Source organism: Dioscorea cayenensis, unplaced genomic scaffold, assembly GCF_009730915.1.
Source record: "Dioscorea cayenensis subsp. rotundata cultivar TDr96_F1 unplaced genomic scaffold, TDr96_F1_v2_PseudoChromosome.rev07_lg8_w22 25.fasta BLBR01001205.1, whole genome shotgun sequence".
Taxonomy (NCBI): domain Eukaryota; kingdom Viridiplantae; phylum Streptophyta; class Magnoliopsida; order Dioscoreales; family Dioscoreaceae; genus Dioscorea; species Dioscorea cayenensis.
Genome location: NW_024087596.1, coordinates 72726 through 90410, shown reverse-complemented (window position 1 = coordinate 90410; position 17685 = coordinate 72726). Strand labels below are relative to the sequence as shown.

At 34.9% G+C, this 17685-nt stretch overlaps 1 protein-coding gene across 1 annotated transcript; it reads left to right on the top strand.

The window, feature by feature from the left end:
• Nucleotides 1-4253: 4253 nt before the first annotated feature.
• On the top strand, nucleotides 4254-12109 carry LOC120255814 (beta-galactosidase 16-like). Its single transcript, XM_039263585.1, has 19 exons — nucleotides 4254-4590; nucleotides 6749-6844; nucleotides 7389-7501; nucleotides 7655-7721; nucleotides 7934-8026; nucleotides 9012-9155; nucleotides 9248-9342; nucleotides 9425-9546; nucleotides 9706-9789; nucleotides 9868-9986; nucleotides 10050-10211; nucleotides 10317-10498; nucleotides 10582-10673; nucleotides 10761-10870; nucleotides 10954-11058; nucleotides 11143-11250; nucleotides 11347-11492; nucleotides 11602-11772; nucleotides 11926-12109. Exons 1-18 carry the CDS (start codon nucleotides 4435-4437, stop codon nucleotides 11717-11719), a joined length of 2112 nt encoding a protein of 703 aa, XP_039119519.1. The 5' UTR covers nucleotides 4254-4434; the 3' UTR covers nucleotides 11720-11772; nucleotides 11926-12109.
• The last annotated feature ends 5576 nt before the right edge of the window (nucleotides 12110-17685 follow it).

Below are 17685 nucleotides of genomic sequence, written 5' to 3'. Positions count from 1 at the left end.
CGTTACTCTTTGTTGTCATCTTCATTGATTCATCTTCCCTTTTTTTTCTTGGGTAGATCACGAATCAGAGATGCACGGGGTAGATGAGAGTATATAAATTTCATACTAAACATTAGAATTTTTTTTAGCAAGATTCCTTTAGGGGAAACGGAAAAATTTAGCGCCAACGTGAAAAGGATGCCTCTGACAAAAATAGCTAAAGCTCTAGTTTTGTTATCTGGTACCAGCTTGAGAGGATCAAGAAATTTATTTTCTTTGAACATCTCAAAAATTTCATCCCATGAAGAAAAGGAAACCTCAGATTTCTCATTTTTGCCTTGAATAGCTTGAAGGCATTCCGGTGAACATTTTGCCTATGGTTGGTTGAAAATTTTTTCAGGTAAAAAATTCCACCATATCGAACCTAATATTACTAATACTAAAGTGAGTACGAGTAAAAAGTGAAAGTCAATGACGTAAGCTCAATTAATTGCTTCGCTCAACCCAAAATCCCGTATTTTTACACTTTGACAGAAGTTGTCTACCAATCCTACCATTACCCTTTCTGGCCACCTGAGTAGTTTAGTACGATATCCTCTGGAAGGATCAACCGCAACCACTATCTTTTTTACGTTTATCTTTGTGATCTCTAGCTTTAATGTTTTTCAGGCCGGAGTGCAGATTTCTTTACATTATTGTTTTTGAAATCTTGGGATTCTTTATAAAAAAAAATTATATATTTGTATAAATGGATTTTGCCAATACAATATAAGTTTACGTCCCTTTTCTCAAAGTTTTTTTTTTCTATTCACACCCTAGACAATTTAATTAATTAAAAAAGGGGTTTTTCCTTTTTCTCTTCATTCTTTTTTTCTTGAATTCCAAGTGGTAGTTTCATGATTACTTTGTCAGCATAGAGATAAAAAAAAACAAATTGATCAATCATTAGTGAGAGGTGCTTTGTTTTGACTATCCGCAAAACAACCTCGAGACTGAGTTTACTCTCTTCTATATATAATTAAATTAAGTCTTTCTAAAGTTTTCAGAAGAAGGAGATAATAGATTTTTAAGCACTGATCGCTGACTGAATCTCTTGGGGTCTATCAACGAAAAAAAAAATTATATTTGTCCCAAGAACAAAAGAATGTTTATATATGCTCAAATGGGTCCTGACTCGCAATTGTTTAAGTTTTCTTTTATAATAGGATGAGCCTTCCTACGTTCATCATAGACTGGATGGGAAAAGATCATACTTTTAGCACTGTAGACCGGTTTTGATAAAGACCTTTGGGCAGTAGTTACTCTTTCCGATGATATTCTGTCTGTTTATCTATCAAAAAAAAACTTCTTCGCTCTACCACTGAAATCCTGGTTCCAATCAAAGATAGCTTGAATGAGAGACTGAACACAAGAACAATATGTATATATATATATATATTAAATCTTTCTATCTTTTTTCCAAGGATTGATTGGCATCCTTAAGGACCGGGTGTACCCGACTCCTTCCTTCGTCCTTCTCGCGGGCCACCCATCCTTTTTAAAAGAAGTTTGTCTCGCCAAGGGGAAGGAAGTCCTCCTTTCCTTACTTGAAGGGCGCATAAGACACTCATTAATATATTTAATTTGTTGTGAGGAGGGCACTCCCAATTTCAGGTAGAAGAATGAACTTCTAATGCATCAAAGCTTTGTACTCTTGATTGAATACTTGCTCTTGCTTAATGGCCAAAAAGAACTTTCTTATCTTATTGTTGAGACTAAAAAACAGGCAAAGTCAAGCTCGCACAGCAAAAACAATCCATTTTGAAGGAGCGCCTGCATGTTCAAAGGGGCAAATGGCATAAGCCTGCATGAAAAACATACTTGTCTAAAAAAGCCACTCTCCCTTAGTGTGAAGCAGATGTCAGATCATAATTGATTTGTTATCTTATCCTGCTTAACCAGAGCGTGGCAAGCGATACTTTCATTGATGAGAAACCTGTGTTTTGCATCAATAGGAACTTTGTAATTGTAGAATGTCAATACATTGATTCATCAGTCTAGGAGGAAGAATAGGAAAAGTATACGAAATAGAAGGACTAGGGGAAGGCAGATGTCGTACAAGACATAGAAAAATGTTTGCTTTGATCCCCCTATGGTCCAAGTATACATGGTGACTACAAACCCAAAATTCGCCTGCACAAGATCAAGATGAGCAGCTGGCCTAGCAAAGGCAAAGGGCTAAAATGTCATCGTAGGAAGGTACAAATGCCACTTTCAGGAGTGCCTTCTAACCCAAGAATGCACACTACGGGCTAGGATTCTAGCATTGCCAAATCCACCTCCCTTTGATTAACTTCCCTAGAAGAAAAAAAGGCTTCCATTCACGCAATCACGTCTTATACACCTGTTAATCTTTTCTTTTACAGACGCCAATAGCTAGTGCATACATGGCTAGGAGCAAGACATCACAGCCAATCAAAATGTAAGAAAACATATGCAAGCTCATGGAAATGATGCCTCAAATGAACCAAATGCAAATGGACCATGATTCATAAACTCTACATCCTCTATTTCTCTACTCTATAACTAGCTTTTGCCCTTTACCCCGCTGAAAAGGAAATAGGAGAAACTAAAATAATAAGGAGAGCAATCAGACCAAACCTCAATGAATCAATTAGTTAGAAAAGAAAGTCCAAAGCAAAAAATAAAGGGACAGAAATTGCTTTTCAGCCAAATGGGTAAGAATTATACCTTGGAAGATAGCCTTCCTTATAAGTCAAGCATACCCCAGCACTAAAAGTATAGAAATGAAATATTAACTACTGGCGAGCTGAGCTTGTAGTAGAAGGAATGTCACTGGCTAACAAAAGGGGAAGAAAAATAAGAATAGGGGGAGATATACTTTTTTCTTACTAGTGTGTAAGTAAAGGTCTGGGACAAGAACTTAAACTCAAATTAAAACCCCACGAAAGAAAAGGGAGAAAGACTTGAGGGCACGAATATCAAAGTCAGAAACCCTTGCGGAAACCACTCAAACACAAGATAAACTGGACCTAACAATGCAAAAACTAAAAAGGGTGCTTGTCGCCAATTTGTAAAAAAAAATACTATTTATTACCCATTTGTTTTGCAAATAACGTAAGAACGTAATAATAATAATAATAATAATAATAATAATTATTATTATTATTATTATTATTATTATTATTATTATTATGAAGTACACACAATATTATAAAGTTTTTGTACTATAAAAACTATGATATAAAAATTTTACACCGTTATGACACAATTAAAGACAACTATCCTTTTTTTAAATGCAAATGACCAAATTACCCTATCATATTTAATCTCAGCATAATGTACTAAAAAGTATACACTACTTATTAAGCAGTGTAAGCATTTTTGTAATTAAATCATTTATCCAAAGTTAACCCTCACAAAAAGCTAGCAGAATTACACAAAACCAAGAGCTTTCACATTGAAGATTATTAAAACACAAAATTTTTGGACAAATTAAATTCCACCTTAATCTATTTAACTACAATAAAAAACATCAAAATAAATTTCAATTTCTTATAAAATTATTAAACCAAAATAAAATAAAAAGGTTTATGGGTTCCTTAGTATTCATAAAAGCAAAACAAGATAACAACATTTGTCCTCACCGTAAACAAACAAACACTTAGGGGGCGTTCATTTCACTGTAAGTGAGGGGAAGTCAAGAAGTGAGGGAAATGCCACTTCCCTGATGTGGGCGGGGGAGTGATATCACTTCCAGGACTTCTGTGTTCATTTGTCGAAAAATGAGAATAGAATCGAAGGATTTAGGTGTTAGATGAAGTTCATGAGTTCAAAAACGACTTTTGAAGTGAAAAATAAGTTAGCTTTTTATAAATTGACTCACTTCCCCCACTTCAAGAAAAATACTCGAAGTGGGACTGTTTTAAAAATCCACTTCAAGACGAATAACACTGAAGTGGAGGAGTCGACCACTCCCCTCACTTCCCCCACTTTTCCTGAAATGAACGCCCCCTTAGGCGCTACGTACATATGTGTCACCATTCAACAAACCAATGCATAAAACACACACAACTTGTTTCCACCGTCACGTATACTCCCATCCACATTAGATGCCTTTTTCTTTATTGTAAATCCACATAACGTGCTCTAAAACGCCAACCTTGTTTCCTCCTCACATCTCTCTCTCTCTCTCTCTCTCTCTCTCTCTCTCTCTCTCTCTCTCTCTCTCTCCTCCATTTAGAGAGATGAAACTATAGGAATAGAACCGAAGAATGAGAATTAAAGATGAAGTTTCATCTTCATTAAAAGCAAAGATATTTATATTCCATAAATGATAGCATCATCATTTATGACAATTAAGTAATTAGTCTTATGTATATATGGCCAGCAAAAGTTTATTATAAAAGAGGAAGGCATATTGGGAGATACAAGAGTTTGTAGGAGAAATTTAAGATGAAGGTGATGAAGATGGTGACGGTTGTGATGCTTTTCATGGTGGTGGTGGTGATGGCCGGAGATGTGACTTATGATGGCAGGTCATTGATCATCAATGGTAGTAGAAGGATGTTGTTCTCCGGTTCTATTCATTATCCTCGTAGCACTCCTGAGGTATTTTTCACTCTCTCTTTAATTACCATCATTCATACATGAGTTTTTTTTTTTTAATTTGCGTTTTAATTTGTTGTTATTAGTTTTAAGAATTAAATGTATTGAGTATAACATGGTCCTTGATCATAAATGATATTAATATGATATAGAACGCTTAATATCTCTCTCGTTGAGAAGAGGATTATTATAGTTTGTAGATTAAAAGTGAGTTTAACTCATTACCAAAGTTTGATAAAAACTAATACTCTCTCAATATTTTTCTTACTTGTCAATTTTACCTAATTCATACTATTTAAAAAAATGAGTTAAAGTTAGTTGGTAACCTAAAATTTATAAAAATTATATTAGCTTTTCAATATTACTCTTATTTAAAATATATTTTAAAAAATATACAATTAAATATAATCTATTAAAAGTTGTAGAAATACATTAAATATAAAGAATAAATTTAAAAAACAATATTTAATATTACATAAATTTTTTAAAATAAATAAGTAAAAAAAACTCAAAAATATAACAAGTGAACAAGAACAAAGGAAAAATAATTTTGTTGTCATTTTTAAAATCAATTAATGTATTAAATATGACATGGTTCTTGATCATAAAATATATAAATATGACTTTAACTTTTGATCTCTTTGATTGAGAAGGTGAGTACTGTCATTGTTTTCGGATCAAACTTAAGTTTACACGTTATCATATTCGGGATAATAATAAGAGTTTTGTTGTCATTTTAATAATTAAATATATCTTATATAACATAGTTCTCAATCATGAATGGTAGTAGGAGGATCATGTTATTTTTATTTTACTCATTATTATTTTTTTATTTATTTATCTTTTTTACCAGCCTGAGTTTCCTTGTTAATGATGTTTAGATGTAAGAATAAACCTCTTGTTTTTAGTAAGAACATTAGCCTATTTTTAGTGTGCTTATGAACATAGGTTTTTATTTAAAAAAAAAACAAAGTAATTATAATGTGTGTTTTTTTCATTCCAAAAGAGTTTTTTTAGATGGATAAGAATTCTTATTGAAAAAGGAAGAAAAAAATTACCCGAACCACTTCTTTTACAGAATATAAATTTTGAGGGGAAAAAAAAAAAGCATTTTTTTAGTGTTCTTTTCCAAAACAAATTTTATATATTCCTCCAACTATTATTTATTAGGTATTTATTATGCCCTTTGAATAACAATGAGTTTCGTCATTTATTGTGTTTGTTTACGAACAAGTTCTTTATACTACCCATTTTATAAGTCAAATGTCCCAAAAATAATTTATTCCTACATCATAAATGGTGGTAACATGATGTTGTTATTTGATTCTATAGTTTTTATTCACTAAAATCATTCTCACCTATACATTATTAAACATGAGTTTTCTTCTCAAGTACTCTCTCCGTTCCTTTTTATCTGTCATTTTTAAATATCAAGAAACATTTATTATTTTTTTCCAAAATTACCTTAACACTCTATTCAATTCTTTTCTTGAAATTTAATATGAGAGAGAAATGTGAAGATATAAATTATGGATAATTTTAAAAAAATAACTAATTTTTTATTAACTTATGTGAAATAGCCAACTTTCTTGGTATGTGAGATTCGGTTATTTATGACAAATAAAAAGAACGGAAGAAGTAGCATTTGGAATACTAATACTAATATTAATACTAATAATAATAATATAAATTTCAATGAATATGTAGACTTGTAGATACACCCATTCACATGTCTTTTTGTATAACAATGGGAATTTAATTTTAAATGTGGTAAAAAAAATTAAAAAGAAGGGAAAATCCAATTTTGAAATATGAAACACTATAAAGGAACCGTTCAATACTAACATTGCTGAAATTTTTTTTATCGGTAATTTATTTTTTAACTGACTAAATATTGACAAATTGATAATGAAATTATAGGTGATTGATAATTTATAACAGTGACACAATTATTATCACAGTTTTTAACAGAATTCTGTCAAGTATTATTTGTTTATTAATTTTGACATACTTGTTTGAATTTATTTATTTATTTATTTATTTATTTTTGGGTAATGAGTCCCTTGCACTCAACAAGAATAAAGACAGGATCAAAGCTTCATTGTTTATGCTAGTCTTATATTTATTTCATATTAATCTGATTTCATAAATATGTTGGCAGATGTGGCCATATCTTATATCTCAAGCCAAAGATGGTGGCCTTGATGTCATTCAAACCTATGTTTTTTGGAATGTTCATGAACCAATTCAAGGCCAGGTCATACACCCTTTTTTTTAATTATTAATTAATTATTTATTTAAATTTATTTTCAATGATTACAGCATAGAACCTAATACATCCAAAGTTAAACGTAATTGGACCAAAATAATTAATATTAAAGTAGATTATTTTAGTTGAAAATATTTACAAACATATAAAAATGCAATAATAAAATTTAGATAATAATTCATTTGAATGTGTTTTTGGTTCAAAATATTTAAAAGTACAAAAACTTTCAACATTTTCATTAGATGAAACTATGAAATATAAATTTATTTCTGATGATTTCAGCACTAAAACATGGCAACTTCAGAGTTCAGCATATCTGGACGAAAGTAATATTAAAATTGATTATTTTAGTCAAAAGTATTTATTAATTAACATACAAAAATGCAAATATAATTTAGATTATAGTTTATTTGAAAGTGTGCTTGGTTTAAAATATTTACAAATATAAAAAATTTCAACAATTTCATTTCTATGAAATTTGAGTAAAAATATCTCAGAGTTGATAACTAAAGATTTAATATTTTTTTTTCAGTTTAACTTTCAAGGTAGATATGATTTAGTGAGGTTCATCAAGGAAATCAGAGATCAAGGCCTCTATGTAAGCCTTAGGATTGGTCCCTTCATTGAATCTGAATGGAAATATGGGTAAAAAAACACTTATTCCATTTTTCATATGTTTGCTTGAATATCATTTAGGATCATTTATTTTTTATGCATGTCTTCCTTTAAAAAAATATATATATTTCTTATTATATGTGTGTTATATCTAGATAATCAATTGTAAGTTTTTTAATGCAGGGGTTTTCCATTTTGGTTACACGATATTCCAGGCATTGTTTTTCGATCAGATAACGAACCTTTTAAGGTAAGGAAATACATAAATATTTTATCAATATTATTAGAGTTAAAAATTCTAACACTTATATCAATTTATAATTTTATATATTTCAAAATATTGACTTGAGTTTTCAAGTTAGGTTGAACTCATATAATTAGCATAGTATAAGATCTATTCCTTCACCTTAATAAGTTTTGGAATGGATTCAAACTTAGTTATTATTTATTTTAATAATACAGTTTCAAATGCAAAAATTTGTTTCAATGATAGTAAACATGATGAAGTCAGAGGAACTCTATGCATCTCAAGGAGGCCCCATTATTTTATCTCAGGTTTGCCAATGCTAGGACTCTTGTTTATTTATTTATTTATTATAAATAAAATAAATAACCACATTATTTGCATTATTTATTATGTACGAGGTAAGATTTGAATCCAAACTTGGCACTCATGTACTTATTTTTATAATTTACAAAAATATTCTTATTTACTTGTATATTAGAAATTAATTTACAACTTTTATAAAATGTACTTTTTTTTTTTTTTTCTTTTTTTTTTTTAGGGAAATAGACAATAAACCCCCCACTTTTTTAGCAAACATCTATACTCTTAATTTGTGTGGGTTTTAAAATTTAATCTCAAATACTCTTCATAACAAATACCTTAGGTAAAATATTCGATGCCAACAAACCAAGAGGCATTGGTAAAATATATAAATTTTTTATGTTTTTCTCAACATAAAAAATTATTTTTTTAATAAAATATTTTAGTTAATTTTTCGCTGAAGTGATATATAGGTAAATTAGAATAACTAACATGAATATATAAATAAATAACACTTTTATTGGTATGTATAAGTAACTTTTTCATTATTAGAGAGATGCAAGCAAAATTCCTATTAAAATTTAAAATAAAAATAAAATAAAATTAGAGTTATTAACCACATTTAGTAAATTTTTTTTTTTCCTGGAGAGAGAACTCCCTTTTGTAATAATATTAGTTAAGGTGAGTGATCTGTCCATCCTAGCATTTTACCTTATTACTACTAGCGTTTAAAGGAGAACCCAAAATCGAAGCTCAAAATCCACGTATAGTGAAAATATAGATATGTTAAGGTATTAATTTTGTATATGTATTTGTCATTAATTTTTTTTTAAATAGGGTGTTTGTCATCTATTTATATATATATATATATATATATAAGAAAAAAAAATTGTAAAGAGATAGTTGATTTTCCTCCCAAGTCAGAGAACGTTGCAATGCGTGGCTTTGTGTAGATTTGAAAAAGAAAAATTAATGTGATTTAATGGAATGTAGATTGAGAATGAGTACCAAAACGTGGAAGGAGCATTCCATGAGAAAGGACCTCCCTATGTAAAATGGGCAGCATCAATGGCTACAAGCCTCAACACTGGTGTTCCATGGATCATGTGCAAGCAAGATGATGCTCCTGATCCTCTGGTTTCTTCTTTATTTTCCTCTTCAATAAACTAATTTTTTATTAATTATGTAAATCCAATTTTTTCAATGAAATATCCTTTTGTATTGTGCAGATTAATACATGCAATGGGTTGAGATGTGGAGAAACTTTTGTAGGACCAAACAGACCTTACAAGCCAGCATTGTGGACTGAAAATTGGGTTTCTCTGTGAGTTCTCATTATGATTATCATTTTTTTAATGATTTAATTCAATCATTATATGTATATATTTTATGAATTTTTTGTTTAGGTATCAAGTATTTGGAGAGGAACCATATAAAAGAAGTGCTCAAGATATTGCCTTTCATGTTGCACTATTCATTGCCAAAATGAATGGAAGCTTTGTGAACTACTACATGGTATATTTATTGTGTTAATTTACAAATTATTTTATCATATTTCAATTTAGAGTCATTTTTTGATGTGTTAATGTTGCACACAAATTGTTTGACATAATACTTGTTTTGAGTTTGTTGATGTTTTCTGGAGTTTCTTGTTGAAATTTGATCATGTTTTGATTGAATGAAACAGTATCATGGGGAACAAACTTTGGAAGGTTCGCTTCGGCGTATGTTATTACTAGTTACTATGATGAAGCTCCTCTTGATGAATATGGTTAGTATTGTTAATCAGTATAACTTAGGCCTGTGACTTAAAATTTTCATGAAATAAATTTTTGGAATTTCCATGCAGGTTTGATTCGGCAGCCGAAATGGGGTCATCTTAAGGACTTGCACGCTGCAGTGAAACAATCCTCTGAAGCATTGCTTTCAGGAAAACCGACAAGCTTTTCACTTGGCCAAGCTCAGCAGGTAAGCTTCTCTCAGTTTTATAGTGTTTATTGTGCCATTTTCTGACAATTTCTTGCCTGTCAGGCATATGTTTTTCAAGCAAATTCCGAAATATGCGCAGCTTTTCTCATGAACAATGACTCGAAACAAGCGAGTGTGGTGTTTCAGAATGGAAATATGAGCTGCCGGGAAAAATCAATAAGCATATTGCCAGACTGCAGAAATGTTGTTTTCAATACTGCAACAGTGAGTTATTGTTTTGTTTGATTAAGATATCTTGTTTGATTGTTCTTTGATTTGTCAATTTCAAAGTTTTAAGTGTCAAATTTTGTGGAACTTTTTCTTTGTCAGGTGAAAGTTCAAGTTGGTATGAGATCATCTAGAGTAATACTGCACCTCAATGATGTGCAGAATTGGGGAGCATTTGCCGATGGAGTCTCAGATATTACTGATGCTTCATTCACACAGCAGAGTCTTCTTGAGCAATTGAATGTCACAAAGGACGAAACAGATTATCTCTGGTACACAACCAGGTGAGTGAATTATGTTTCTTTTTCTTTCACCACTTTAATTGTTCATTAGTTCAAATGAATCAAATATCAAAAATCAAATGCAGCTACAACTTTGCGTCAGATGATGATCAACTTGTTCTTTGGGTCAATTCAACTGCTCATGTTTTGCATGCATTTGTGAATGATGAATTTGTAGGTGAGTGTGCAACTGTTAAAAAAATTGCTAAGATAATGAAAAGAAGTAAATTGATATAAGTTCATTTTATGAACTCTGATAATGCAGGAAGTCAGCATGGAAGTCATAAATCCCCTGGTGTCACATTTGAGAAACCGGTCTCGTTGAAAAATGGCAAGAATGACATCTCATTGTTGAGTGTTATGGTTGGATCCCCGGTAAAATCTGACAGAAGAATTTATCTAATTTTTACTACATCGAGCTTTTTGAATAATGCATGCATTAATTATATGAAATGTAGGATTCCGGCGCATACCTTGAGCGTAGAGTTCTTGGACTTAGACAAGTGAAAATTCGAGGAATTAAAAGTGTTAGAGATCTCAGCAATCAAGTATGGGGATACAAGGTAGAGTTCACTCTTTGTATGTATACTATTCGACAGAAATAAAAATCCCTGAGAAGCCAACAATTTCTGCTGATAAATTTGCAGATTGGTTTACAAGGCGAAAGTACAGAAATTTACACCAAAGAAGGATCAGAAAAAGTAGAGTGGAAATCAATCGATATATTTGCTCATCAACGCCTTATTTGGTACAAGGTACTCCCAAAAACCGAAATATCTAAAAGAACTATAATGTTATTATTAAAAAAAATAAAATGATTAAATTGATGAATGGTTACTACTTGAAAACAGACAACATTTGATGCTCCATCAGGGAAAGACCCAGTGGCAGTGAACCTTGGAAGCATGGGAAAAGGAGAGGTTTGGATCAACGGGGAAAACATCGGTCGATATTGGATCTCCTTCCAAACTCCTAATGGACATCCTTCTCAAACATTGTAAGTATCATCTCATATCACTGGGTACAAACAAGAGTATAAGTGCACTTTTGTTACAGATAAAATGAATGAAGAGTATAAATGACCGGGCTCATGTGTATACTTGTAGGTATCACATTCCTCGCTCTTTTCTGAAACCTTTAGGGAACTTGCTTGTGTTATTTGAAGAGGAAGTAGGAAATCCAACTGAGATCACATTGGAGACAATATCTGTTGCTAATGCATGAGCAAACAGTGATATCAAAATGGCTCACCTCCATAATTTGGTGCTTGTGAAGAGGTCAGTCCTTCATCTTCATGAAAAATTTAATCATGTTTTCCTCAGTATCTTTCTCAAATATAATCAGATGAGCTTTGAATATATATAGATTGCAAGAAGATACTTCATTAAATATATATATACTAATAAAGTTGAGTTTTGTTTGTTAAACAGTCTTCTCTGGGAAAAGGATGTGTTCTGGCACTTGAAAGTCTCTGTTGGTTGTGGCCAAATGCAGGTGAATTCAGTAATCAACATTCATTAATTCATGTCAGTAAATTGGGATTAATCATCAGTGTTTGAATTTATTTGTTTTTTTTTTTTTCATTTCTAATTCTCTGATGATTATATCAATAAAAAGGAATTTCATTTTACCTTGTTTGTCGATGTATGATTATATTTGGTATTTTGGAAAATTCTTATATACTCTATGATGTATTACACCAAACTATTAGATGTGTGCTATATGACTTTATAGATGTTCTATCTGTTAGATGTATTATTGTATTACATATGTATGTATACATGTATATGTATGTATAGACATATATGTATATTTATCTTTTTCTATATGTAGACCCAAAAGGGTCACTTATGTTTTAGTGTTCAAGCATATCGACTTGTTCCACTTTCTCTCTCTTTTATCTAACATGGTATCAAGAGCCTAGATTCCACCGGCCATCGTCACCATCTTCTCCACCCCTAACTTCGGCCATCCCGTCTTCTCTTTCTTCGCGCATACATTACAACAAAAAAGTCCTTTTTTTCTCCTTCTTCAGTCATCCTCCTCTTCGGTCACACCATCTTCTCCCCCCCATCTCATCTTCTCCTTTTGCACATTTTTGCATATCCACAAAAAAACAAAACCAGCCAGTATCAAGCTGCATCACTCGCACCGCAGTCACACCGGTGCCCGATCAAGAACACCGTCGCCTGCCTACCAGTCACCCCTTCCTACGCCGGAGCTACAGTATATATATATATATATATATTTCTTTGGACTCTTGCATTCTTTTTCCAAGAGTTTGATTTACATTGAGCATCTTTACAAATAAAAAGAGACAACACGCTGGGGCCTAATATATAAATATATATATATATATAAAGCTTGCATTAAAAGCCTCCCGCTAATCTGCCATAGTCAACATCAGCATTTATTGGTTTTTCACGCCCAATTGTCTGCCACTTCTTAAAATTTTATTTTTTTCTTTTATTTCTATTTTCTTTATTTTATTTTCTTTCTCTCTCTTCAATAGTATCAACATTTATTTTCCATTTGTAAAAAAAGAGAAAAAGAAAGATGAATACTTATGCACCAGCCTTTGTTTGTACTGAGGGAACACGACCTCAGACTTCTTTCAGAAGGGAGGACGGTGCTCTGACTGTCTCTCATTTTTCTTCTGTACCTTCAGTGTCCTCTCCTACTTCCTTCCAGGCTCCTCTCCTTGATTCCTCTATGCCTCTTCTAAGGCCAAAGATGAGCGAGCAGCGAGGACTTCACACACGTCACTCGCTAATGTTGTTTCTTCACTGGCTCCACCTCTTCTTCCAACACCTCACTATACAGAGCTTCTCCTACTCCACTTTGTCTCCTGCAGAACAACGGTTTTTAGCTATATTCAGCGATTCCAGTGATCCTATCTGGCGAGACTCCATCTCTTCTCTCGGACATCGACTTCCGCTCGGGTTGCTCCATCTGCCCTGGGTAGTTTACGTCCTCTCAGGCTGCTTGACTGCGGTGCTTCTCTCACATGACCCACGATGCCACTCATCCGCACGATTCTCATTCATCATCTCACGTCAGCTCGTGTTCGCCTGTCGATGGCACACTTCTTCCTATTTCCTCTCTGGTCGTTTCTCTTCTAGTGATTTCTCAATTCCTTGAGTCTCTCATGTTCCTCGTTTATCCATGAATCTTATATCCATTAGCTCGACTTCTCGATCATGATTGTCGAGTTATCTTTGGCCAGTACCTCGTGTTGTGTGCGGGATCGCGGTGGGAAGGTGATTGGGCCCTGGCCGTCGTCGAAAATGGAGTTTATGCGTTTGGATTCCCTTCAGTCTTCCACCTTCACTGAACCCGGTTCATCAACTGTTATACTACCGTTCGATCTCATCGTAAGTGGCGTCATCGTCTTGGCCACTTATGTCAAAAGTCTCAGTATGTAGATCTCTTGTTACGTCATGGCGTATTAGGGCTGTCTCTCCTCGCCCGATGTAAATGCATCTTGGCTGCAAAACTCGGTAAGCAACTCCAGCGTCCTTATCCTTTAAGTGTGTCTCATACTCTTTGCTCGCTTTCGAACTTATTCACTCTCGATGTTTGGGGTCCTGCTCCCTTTGTCTCTAAAAGGTGGTCATCGCTATTATGTTATTTTTATAGATGACTACACTCGATTCACCTGGCTTTATCTTATGCCTCACGTAGCCGATTATTGTCTATTTATCGTTCTTTTTCTACGCTATGATCCACACCCGAGTTCTCTGCCTCTATTAAGACCTTTCGGTCCGACTCGGCGATAGTCACATCTCCGCCTTTCGTGTCTTTTTATCTTACGAAGGCACCTTGCCTCGGTTATCTTGCCGGGGCTCGTCCTCGAGCGAGGGTCGTTGAGCGTAAAGCATCGTCACATCTTAGGGCGACCGTGCTCTTCTTCTAGGTACTTTTCTTCCCCTCATTTTTGAGTGGCCTGTCGACCTTCTGCATTTTATCTCATTAACCTACAACCCTCCTCTCACCTTAATGGTGAAGTCCGGGTGAGTGTCTTCATCAGGACACCTCCCGCTATGATCATCTTCGTGTTTTTGGTTGTCTTTGCTTTGTTTTACTCTCACCTCGGGAGAGAACAAAAGCTACTGACCCGATCCGTTTCATGTGTTTTTCTAGGATATGTAGCCTGAGCATAAAGGTTATCGTTGTTATGATCCGATCGCTCAAAGTCGTATTCGCGTCTCCCAGTGATGTCGCGTTTGATGAGTCCACACTTTTTCTATGCTTCTCCTTCTTCCATTTGAGTCCACATCTCCCTCTCGTCCCTCTGTCCTTCCTTTTTCACGCCCCTTCATTTCGGCGTACTCACTGTGTCTTCCTTTTCTCCATCATTCAACTCTCTTGCCGAGTTTCTTTCTCATTCCTCTCTTGACCCCTCACCTCCTTTATCTGTTGAGTCTCCTGTAGTCTCTTCCCCTCCTTTATCTGTTGAGTCTCCTGCAGGTGTCTTCCCCTCCTCCCTCACTTCCTCTTGCTCTCGTCCACTGATTCGTTTCGCATACCACCGTCGGGATCTGTAAAAGCCTCCATCTCGGTTGGTCGTCTCGACGCCTCTCCCTGCCCTATCGATCCGGCTCACGAGTGCGCTCTCACGCTTATTCTTTACGTGATCGCTCTACCTTACACCCCCCATCCGTTTTGCTACGCTAGCACGGTGTTTGAGATGTCTTTGAGCGGTACCTCTAGGAGGCGATTCGATTACGAGTGGCGGGGCTGCCATGGGAAGGAGCTTGATGCTTTGACTTCCGGACTCATCACGTGGGATCTTGTTCCCTTCCTTCTTATCTCGGGTTCCCATCTCACAGTCGTTGGATCTACCATGTGAAGACTCGTTACGGCGGGTCTCTCGGCGCTTCTAAAAGCGCGTTTGGTTGCCGTGGCTTCGGCGGGAGTATGGTCGCGACTATGAGGAGACTTTTGCCCCGATGAGCCCACATGCATCTGCTGCGTACTTTGGTTCTTTCATTAGTCGTTTGATTCGTGGTTGGGTTCTTCGTCGACTTGATGTGAAGAGCGCGTTTCTTCATGGGGGACTTGAAGGAGGAGGTTTACATGACTCCTCCCCACGGCCTTGGTGCTCAGAGAGTGCATTTGTCGTCTTCGCCGCGCTCTTTACTGGACTCAAAGCAGGCTCCAGGCACTGGTTTGAAGCGATTCGATCTGATGGTTGAGGCTAGCTGGTTTCGCTCCGAGCATACGTGACTCGGTAGTCTTCATTCGCTCTTCCTCTCATGGCGAGACCATTTCTTCTTCTATATGTCGATGATATGATCCTTCTGGTGATGACTTTCGCTCGCATTGCCTTTGTGAGGCGAAGTTATGTCGAGACTTTTTGATGGTGATTTAGGTCCAGCCGTTACTTCTTGGGTATCGAGATTACTTCTCATCCCGATGGTTATCGTCTCTCTCGGCGTTATACTCATGACCTACTTGCTCGCTTCTGGTTTGGTGATACGCGTATTACTTTGCTACAGCGATGGAGTTACATTTGCGACTTCGTGCCTCGATGGGGTTCCCTACACGATCCTTCTCGCTATCCGGCATCTGGTTGGCGATTTGGTTTTACTTAGCCGTCGCTCGTCCGGGACATTTCCCATGCGATTCGCATCCTCGGTCGATTCGTTCGCGGCACCCACTACATTCGTTATGCTCGTCTTATTGAGATGCTGCGATATCTTCGTGATGCTTGTATCTACGTGGTTTGTTCTACTCACGTCGATCCACTCTTGATTCGCGAGCCTATTACGATGCTACTTGGGCGATTCTCACGATGATCGAGTCTCTGTCGTCGGTTATTGTATCTTTCTTGGCTCTTCTCTTGTGGTTTTGGAAGACCAGCGACCCTCTGTTGCAAGTCTACTGCTTTGAGGCGGGGTTCGTGCTTTGGCTTCTCTTTGTCCGGGGAGGTGCTTTTGGGCTGCGTTCGATTCTCGGGGACTTTTGGTATCTGCAGATAGAGATGGCGAGTTTGTACCCTACCGGCGGGTATAGCCCGTGCCGGTCGAAGAGGGTATTACCCTCTTTGACCGAGTGCTGGAACTGAGTCTGAGTATGCCAGGTTAGTTTTTGAGGCGGGTGCGGGTCGGGGTGAGGGTGCCCTACCCTACCGTACCCTTACCACTCCTTACCCGTTGAAGAGAGTGCGGGTAAAACTTATCACCCGTGCCCTTACCCTCTCATATATATATATATATATATATATAATTTTTATAAAACTAAACATTTACTCACGATTTACTTTCAATATCTATTTTTCATAGTGATTAATTTGAAAATAATACTTCAAATTTTTCTCTTAATATATTATTTTTAATAATTTCTATATTTATATTTGATAATATTATCAAAATTGAATTTTTAGATATATATTAAGAATCATAATTAAATTAAAAAAATAAATATATATAAAAAAATTATAAGAACATCATGAAAAAAATAAGATACTAATAAAAAAATCAATTGGATATAACTATGAGGAATTACTTATAATGTTTTTATATTCAAAAAATATTACTAGATATTTATAAAATTTGAAGCTATATAAAAATATAAATAGTAGATATATGAAAAAATTTTTTAAACAAAAAACCAAGATGGTTAAATATGAACAAAACAAAAGGTAGAGTTACGATTTGAGTCCTAAATAGGCGTCGTTTTTATGTGATTATATAATTTAAGATAAACAAAATATATATCAACTTGTAATTTTTGAATTTATGGATGTGTTTAAAGATTGTAATATAATGTATAATTAATTTATTTTTATTATTATTTAAATTTAATTCAATAATTTGAACAGCGGGTAAGCGGGTACTGCGGGTATACCCGTTACCCTGACGAAGGAAAGTAAGGGTATGATTTTTTTACCTGAAGAGTGCGGGTGAGAATGCGGGTATGGGGTAGGGGTTACGGGTAAGGGTAAGGGTTTTGGCATACCCTACCCATACCCTACCCGTTGCCATCCCTATGTACCGATCACATCTCCTATTCCTATTCATTGTGACAGTACTGGAGCCCTTCAGATTGCTGCAGATCCGGTCAAGCATGAGCTGACAAAGCATATTGGTATGGATGCCCATTTCACCGCGATGTCGTATACGTGCCCGGTGTGTCACTTCACTATCTTCCTCTGAGAGGTCCGGTGGGTGATTTCTTCACCAAGC